General features: G+C 39.1%; 1 protein-coding gene across 1 annotated transcript; it reads left to right on the top strand.

Moving 5' to 3' along the window:
* Window positions 1–217: 217 nt before the first annotated feature.
* LOC139982520 (solute carrier family 45 member 3-like) lies at window positions 218–8,669 on the top strand. Its single transcript, XM_071995412.1, has 5 exons — window positions 218–724; window positions 3,892–5,409; window positions 6,397–6,666; window positions 7,194–7,258; window positions 8,296–8,669. The coding sequence occupies exons 2-5, from the start codon at window positions 4,254–4,256 to the stop codon at window positions 8,536–8,538; spliced, it is 1,734 nt and encodes a 577-aa protein (XP_071851513.1). The 5' UTR covers window positions 218–724; window positions 3,892–4,253; the 3' UTR covers window positions 8,539–8,669.
* The last annotated feature ends 222 nt before the right edge of the window (window positions 8,670–8,891 follow it).

Genomic DNA, 8,891 nt, shown 5'->3' with positions numbered 1-8,891 from the left:
ACACGTTTTTTTCCAGGTCATACTCGCATGTAACTACTTATTAAAGGGTTCGAAGACTCGCGCAAAAAGAAACGACTAATGCCGGTAATTTGACCTTGTTTCGAATGAGGTGTAACAGAAGTGTTAAACACTACCATCGATCCCAGAAAATACACACAAGGCTTGATACCGTCGGTAATTAGACACTAGTGTACAGTCAGTACATACAGCTACGGTCAATACCCACAGCACATTAAACAAACGACACCCCAGGTCCAGCCAAAGATGACAAAAGTTATCACGTTTCATTAATGTCTGCATTTTGTAGCGTCACGAACAAAACGTCACTTGCAAACAACAGAAAGTTAACTTTTTGACGCGTGTCTTCAATGCCTGTAAGTTAGGCTGTTCAGTTTGCCATGAAAATCTTTAATCGCTGTTAGCCGTGACTTTGAGTTTATACTAGTTTAGCCGAGGTCACATCACAGTGCAAACATCCTACTTTGTCAATAGTTTAGTCGTTCGTACTGTTCACGGTTGTCAAGCTAGTACAGCATACGTGTCTCCAGCGACTATAGTACAGGCAGCTGCGGGATGCATAACGTTGCACGGCAACTGTAAACATCGTTGAGCCTGCATAAAATCTAAACCCACCACAAAGATGTACCGGATTGTCGTACTGTGTATTCGAGCCAGCCCTTACCAAGAATAACTGGGTATCCTTCAACAGCGATTGGAAATTTCGGTATTTTTACATTGAATTTGAGAGGAATAAGGCTAGGTTATTGAAACGTTAGGCCTAACAACTTACAAGCGGAGCTAAGGTAAGGTAGCCTAAGTCAGGTCTAGGCCAGGCCTATAATAATTTACTGACATTATTCGATTCGTTTAGACCTAACCTTATTCTTATTAACTGACACTAGTCAAGCATAGTACCTAGCAAAGATTTTACATAGGCTAGCGGTGAAGCCGCTAGATTCATGACTTGTCTAGGCTAGGCAAAGGACAAAAGCGTGAAACTAGTCGGGCCTAAAGTAGTATAATGGGGGGGGGGGGGGGATTAATGGTGTAAGGGACAGTAACTTCATTTGTCCCCTAAATTCGTGTAGTCTACTGTGTTAGATATATGTAGCGACTGTACATTGATACATACTGCAGTTACCTAATTGAAAGTCAAATTGTAACAACTGCTCCAGTCCATGGATCTATTAGTGAGCTAATAGATCCATGTTCAGTCACAACCGTAAGCTACAAAGCCTTCACGAAAAAAAAAAAAAATTGCCCCGTGAAACTAAGAAACATCCTGAAGTTCTGTTCTTGGAGACACTCTCATGGATATTTTTTCCATTTAGCAGCATTATACTGTACCTTCACTTCATGCTCGATGTTGGGGAAATTTTCCATTGAATCGAGTAGTTTGATTTTGGACCTTTACTTTTATAATTCCTAAGAACTACTGTATGTCTGGCACAATTTGGTCAAACTATCGATGAAATCACAATGGCTGAAGTCCTGATGGAACTAAACAGCTATGCAAAATCAAGGAGATCATCATCACTGCTATCCTTTAAAAGAACATTAATGCCCTTACTGTTTCAAATTTACTGCATACCATCATACACACGCATAGATCTGCTCACTAACGTTTCTGATTGAAATTTCTTGAGAAATCAAATTTTGCCAGGAGTGCTTAAAGTCAGGTGAGCCTAAGATTGCTTTTGAAGCTGGGATACTCTTGGTAAAACAGGGAGAGTTGACAGGTCTGCACTATGAGTGCATCATGTAAGGAAAGTCTAACATTAGCAAATAACTTGGGCCTAAGAAAGGATGCTGTTCGTTTGTTATTGTTGAAGAGACAATCTTTCCAAAGCTTTGTCAAAGGTTGACTATTTGTAAGCATCTTCACTTGTTGCTTATCTGACCAACCTGAACAAGTGCATAGAACATTCATTCAATATCTCAGCATCTCCTAATCTATTTTTATTTAACTACTCATTAATGTCCATCTAAACTGATGCATTAATGTGATAGCTTCACAAAATCATGTTACTTTGATGAATGCTTGTGTGAAAATTGCTGCTGGGCCACATAAGTTACGTTTTCAACCCCACTATGACCTAGAAATCCTAATATACAGACCATTGTTTGTCTAAATGGACAGGTAGAAGCTCTAACCCTAGGATAAGGATCTAAGAATTCTAAGTTGAACTATACAGTATGTGTCCTGAATTAAAAAAGTTTTTTTGATTCCAACTACTGTAGGCAACTTGTAGTTGGTTATGGCTATTCTGCTCTTTGGGAACTTTTGAGTTATTTGTAAATTTGTAAATTTACCTTGTTATCTTCCTACATGTAATGTATAGGAAGATGAGATATATTGTACTTCATCCCACATCAGAAATGTGAGGAATTATGTGTGTTGGTGTGCGTGAGTGGGTCAAAACTTGTCACCAACTCTTCCTAGACCGTAAGTCAGATCAAGTTCATACTTGGTGGGTACTGTAGCTGCCTGACCATGCAAACTCTTGCCTAATGATCATCAATCGATTGATGATGTCAAAGCAAAAGGTCAAGAGGTGGAAGGTAAGAAACCTAAAAGTTGGTGTTAAGCATTGTCTGCCAGTCAACATGTAGGGAAAGGCATTAAACCACACAATACATAGAGAATGATGAGACAGATAAAGGTGTTTATGGCAGGAGGGGGGGGGGGGGGCTTGGGGGAGCCTAAAGGCCAATTGTGGTCAAAGGTAAAATTGACCTAAATTGTGAGAAAAAGTGTGTCACAAACTCAAACACTGCACGTCTGTTCAAGTTCAAACTAAATGTTGGAACAAATGATGTAGCAAAATGAGGATTCAGAGAGTAAAGTCATGAAAGAGATGCGATCTGTAATTCCATTGATTGCCCTCTAGATGTTATATGCAAGTAAGCAGCTGGCAATGTAGGATGAGTTTACAGAGGATCTCTTGATGATAAAATGATAAATGTTATGGTGAATGCAAAATGCTGTGTTGGTATACACGTTGCTTAAATGCTTTTTGTTAGTATAGGAAACCTTATCAGGCACTCAATTTTGGTTTCTTGAGATTTTTGGTTTGGTTGTGTGACGAGTCCAAGATGATCTTGCTTGGCAAGAACTTCCACTTCAGCAAACAACTGCAAAATTTTCTTTCGCAACTCTTTTTCCTTCAAGTTGAAACGTCAACGTTAAAAATTGGCAAAGTTAACTCTCTGATAGCAGTGTGCACAGCTGTGCAGTTGACGGATAGAAAGAAAAGTCTGCAAAGAGATTTCCTGTTTGATGTTTTGGTTTCAGTTTTAGAGTATCAGACTACTAGAGACTGCACAGCTGGTGTTCAATTGCAAGTGTGTGACGGCTCTTGTACAGAAGAACAGTTTAACAAGTTATTGTACCCAGATTTCAGGTGAAAGTTGAAGAGCTAATATGTTGTGCTAAGCTTTTAAATAGAGTGCTGTATCAATCCCTTTGGCTGTCGGGAATGTCTCTTTAAAGCTGAGTTTTGTGCGGATCTATTTATTACTGATTGAAAGAACAGTAACATGTCTACAAGTGTAAATAGTAAAAGACAGCTTACTGAAAACAGATAGTTATAACATACACACCAAGCATTTGATTAATGACTGGTTACTAAGACAGCCACTCAGAATGAAATAGATCTAAAGAGGGAAAAAAAGAAAAGAAAATAAAAGAAGTGGAATAACTGCAAGTTTGACTAGATAATTATGTATTGAAATAATTGCTTGCTGACTAGCAACATGTTTTTGAGCACCAAACAATATCATTCAGTACCCATAAAAATGTCCGTTGTTAAGTGGAATATAATATATATACAGTATATATGCTCATAGTGGGCAACGTCTTAATATGAATTTCTGTCCTTCTAACGATAGATTACTAAAGAAGACTGAACGACAGATTTTGGGACAAGAATCTCTGGAGAATGAAGGCATTCTAGAACCATCAAACCAAGCCATGGTCTGAGAATAGTAACATTCTTGGAAGAGAGAATGCAGCTGTCCTCTTTAGAGATTTGTTATAACTGCTGATCAGTTTATACTACGTACTCAAGCACTTGATGTTGTCACACACATGATGATCACGGTTCACGGTTAGGTGGTCAAAGTAAACAAAGATTGTTTTATCATAGATTAGTTACTGGACATTAATCAGTTTAGTATTTTATTATTTCTCTGAGGATTTCAGGCAATGGTGCTACCATGGCAACTGATTGAGTAGAAATATTGATTTTGTAATGGATGAACTGGAAGAACTGAACCGCCCTCCAGATAGTTACCTCTTCAGCTTACGATATTTGGTTTTAATTAACTTAATGACATGCGGAGTGGAACTATGCTCATCCGCTGCATTTGGATACCTGCCTCCCCTCCTCTTGGAGGCTGGAGTATCGGAAACCAGTATGAGTATGATTATCTCCATCGGACCCATGATAGCACTCTTTCTGCTCCCATTGATGGGTACCATGAGTGATAATTGTACCAGCCGTTATGGCAGGAGGAGACCATTCCTGTTTGGAATGGGAATTCTGTGCATTTTATCCATGATCTGTTTGGCCTTCCCCTTAAGCTCTGAATCAACTGTGGCTTACTTTGTGTCACCAGCTCGTGCCAACTTCATTATGTTGTCAGTGGCCATCATTACCTTTGACCTATCGACCCAGCTCAGCTTCACCCCTATGGAGTCGTTGCTATCAGATCCCTGCCGAAGTGATGAACACCATAACAAATCATTTGTTGTCTTCACCTTTCTTCTTAGTGTAGGTGCCTGTGTTGGATACTGGTTGCTTTCAATTGACTGGGATGAGACCGCACTCGCTTCTCTCCTAGGGGGCCAGAGACAATGTATTTTCGTCCTTTTGTGTATTATTTTTACCTTGTCCTCTGGAATCTCACTCAGTATTGCCTATGACCCCCAGCTCAGGAATTCTTCATCTACAAAAAGTGATGTTTTCAGGAATAAATCAAACTTTTTCACAAAATGGACTTCTAATCATAACACACCCTTACCTGTTCAAAATGGTGTCAGTCCAGCCAAATCTAGTGATACTTCTAGGATCTTTATTCCTCCTTCTTCCTCCGCCCATCCAACACCTATCTTGCCTCATGCCAACTTCTTTCATAGACTTATGTTACCATTCAGTATTTTCAAGTGCCTGTGTCCAAGACTGGTCAGATATTATTTCCGATGGATAGGTAAAACTACCTCTGATACTTTAGCTAGTTTAACAACAATGCCAAGAGCCCTGAGGAAGCTTTGGCTAGCTAACTTATTGTCTAATACGGCTGTCCTTGGCTTTAGACTTTACTTTACAGACTATGTCGGGGAGACACTCTATAAAGGAAACCCTGAAGCAGACGAAGGATCCATGGATAGGAACTTGTATGATTTAGGTGAGTACACTCTCAATGTTATATTAAAGCAGTGAATGTACTGTACATGCAAATGTACTTAGCGGGTAATCGGTGGTCACTTAATTACCTTCGTTAGAGTGCTACAGTAGTACCATGAGAGGGTCTGCAATAAAGTGAAACAATTCATGCAAGACCCAAGACACCCCTTGTTTGAGCACCACGTTTACAACTGCGATTATGCCCACCATGTACACTTAGGGCCCGCTACAGATACTCTTTTACGACCTGTGTAAGCCGATTTTCCGACTGGTCAATAAATTCAATTCAATTCAATACTGTTAAACAATCTTAAGAATTTACCAAATAATTGAAAATACACAGTGTAGTGTAGTAGACATGTATTAACCATTTATGTTTGATACAATTTACTAGTGCTGCATATGTCTTTACATTCTTGACTTTTGGTGTTAAATCATAAGTTCCATTTCGTATTTGTGTTTCTTGTTATTATAAATCATAGTACATCTTTCCTGTTGCTATCAGTTGCCTTTTCTTGCACATTTTAAAGTCTTTACCAGACAGGATCCAGGCAGTTTCTTTTTTAATTTTTGCCTGTGACCTCTTTGTCTAATTCTGATACAAATACATAGAAGTTTTGAAATATTTGGAAGTTAACTTTTGGTGAAAAACTCCAAGTGTGTTGTTATCTCAGAAGTGATAAAATATGAATTACATGCAAATGTTACCAGGATGCTTAGAATATGTTACTACTAAAGCTTAAGTGCACAATAAATGTTCACCTGAAGCTCCTGAATGAGTGAATCCACTACAAACCCCAAGTTTATGCATGCTTCTGTAAGAATTTGCTAAATCTTTGAAAAGTAAACACCCCTTCAGATTATTAGGAACATTGTAGAGTGTTTCATTACATGATGAAATGTCTAAAGGAATGAAATTTGTCTGTAAACAAAGAGTTTCTGTATACTACAAGCAACACCTAGGTAATGTCCATGTTTTCTTTTACAGGCATACGTATGGGTAGCTGGGGTCTATTTCTGCACAGTGTGGTGTCTGCAATCACCTCTCTGTTCTTGAAACAGTTAATGAGTGGCGTTGGAGAGCGATGGGTGTTTATGCTGGGAATGCTAGTATTCACTCTGCTGACAGGCATGATGCTGTTTGTCAGGAACATTTCATTCACAATCCTTCTAGCCGCAGGCACAGGTCTGGGAACTGCTATAACCTCCACTGTGCCTTATACTTTACTCAGCTGTTACCACGAAAACAGGGATTCTTGTAGTTTCATTTAATAAAATCCTAGCCTAATCATCTTTTTCTTTAATTTGATATGAGAAGTCCTTCAAGGTACCTGACAAACTACAAGAATCACACCCAGGGTATATTAACTGGATCTCTTCATTTTATCAAAACATATATTACTATTCACATTTTTGATATCCCCAGACACCAATTTGTTGTATCCACAGCAGTGTCTATACTGGATCCATTTTAGTGTACACCGGAGTTATTCCCGGATACCAACCTGTAGTATGTATAGTGCTCTAGAGTGTCTATACTGGATCCATTCTAGTGTACACCGGAATTATTCCCCGACACCAACCTGTAGTATCCATAGTGCTCTAGAGTGTCTATACTGGATCCATTCTAGTGTAAACCGGAATTATTCCCGGACACCAACCTATAGTATCCATAGCAGTGTCTATACTGGATCCATTCTAGTGTAAACCGGAGTTATTCCCCGACACCAACCTGTAGTATCCATAGTGCTCTAGAGCCTAGGTTCTCAACCTTTTTCTATCCAGGGACCCCTTCAGATAAACTGAAATGTTTGGAGGACCCCTGCACAGTGACCGATAGATTTCTAGAGGTATACATACTTCTCCCTTCGACTATATCTCTCATTCCATTTTTCACGAAACTCTTCGGCTTTCGCGGACCCTTATTTTTTTCACGGACCCTTATTTTTTCACGGACCCCCTGCGGACCCCTTTGCCCTCACGGAACCCGAAATAAATTTCACGGATCCCTAGGGGTCCGCGGACCACAGGATACCAACCTGTAGTATCCATAGTGCTCTAGAGTGTCTATACTGGATCCATTCTAGGGTAAACTGGAATTCTTTACGGACACCAACCTCTAGTACTGTATCCATAGTGCTCTAGTGCATCCATTCTAGTGTGAACTGGAGTTAGTCCCGGACACCAACCTGTAGTATCCATAGTGCTCTAGAGTGTCTATACTGGATCCATTCTAGTGTTCACCGGAATTATTCCCTGACACCAACCTGTAGTATCCATAGTGTTCTAGAGTGTCTATACTGGATCCCTTCTAGTGTAAACCGGAATTATTTACGGACACCAACCTGTAGTATCCATAGTGCTCTAGAGTGTCTATACTGGATCCCTTCTAGTGTAAACCGGAGTTATTCCCGGACACCAACCTGTAGTATCCATAGTGCTCTAGAGTGTCTATACTGGATCCATTCTAGCATAAACATTAATCAGCTGAATATGATTGCAATGTCTGCCTTCATCAAATTCACTGAACAGAAACTTCTTGTGTTGTTTGCCTTCATTTCAGAGCGGAGGTTAAATCTTTGAGAAAACCTTTATTTGAAATCTCAAGAAAGTTGGTTCATTTGAGAAAACCAAACATCCAGACACATAGAGTAGCTCTAGCCCACACACAGACTCCTAGAGTAGGTTGCCTTTACGGATGTCAGTTCAGTTATTATTACCAAAACTTGCAAACTGCACCCAATATCTGTCAATTCAAATAACATTTTTTGACCAAACAGCGGACCATTGTAAGTTTAAACTATAGTTTAATGTGATAAACGTCCAACTATCCTCAGGTTATCATCAAACGTTCAAATACTAAATTGTCTTTTATTCTCTTTTGCAGATATTTCTCTCTGACTTAAAACCGGAACATTCACATCTCCATGGCAAAGGCACAGATTTGTCTCTCCTAGACAGTGGTTTCATCCTCTCAGAGATACTTGCGTCAATATTCTTTGGTATTCTTGTGGAGCTGACATCCACAACAGTAACTTACATTGTCTGTGCTTTTCTGTTCAGTTGGTTAAGCTGTTTCGCTGTTTGGTTCATTGAGTATCCTTCCTCTGCAAGATCATTCGTCTCGTAGACGAACCATCTTTGTATCACACAGATAACTATAACAGACTTGGTGTTTGTAGTTTGGATAAATTTACTATTAACATGTACTACAGACAGTATAATTCCAATGGAAGACTGCATTTAGCATACATAGTGTATGAAACATTAAAAACTGCACTACAAGACTATATGTTTGATTTGTCCAAATCTTGCATTCTTGGTACGATTTCCTTGGTACTATTTTATTGATATATTTTTGATTAGATTTGGTGATTCTAAGCATACTGGATATAACACTGAATTTATGGTAAACGGTTTCTTTGAATACATACAGTACAGAAATGATCTATTTGGTTTAGTTTTAAATTAGTGGCTGATACT

Source organism: Apostichopus japonicus, chromosome 16, assembly GCF_037975245.1.
Source record: "Apostichopus japonicus isolate 1M-3 chromosome 16, ASM3797524v1, whole genome shotgun sequence".
Classification (NCBI taxonomy): domain Eukaryota; kingdom Metazoa; phylum Echinodermata; class Holothuroidea; order Aspidochirotida; family Stichopodidae; genus Apostichopus; species Apostichopus japonicus.
Note: the sequence above shows the minus strand (reverse complement) of the source record. Positions and strands in the feature narration are given on the sequence as shown.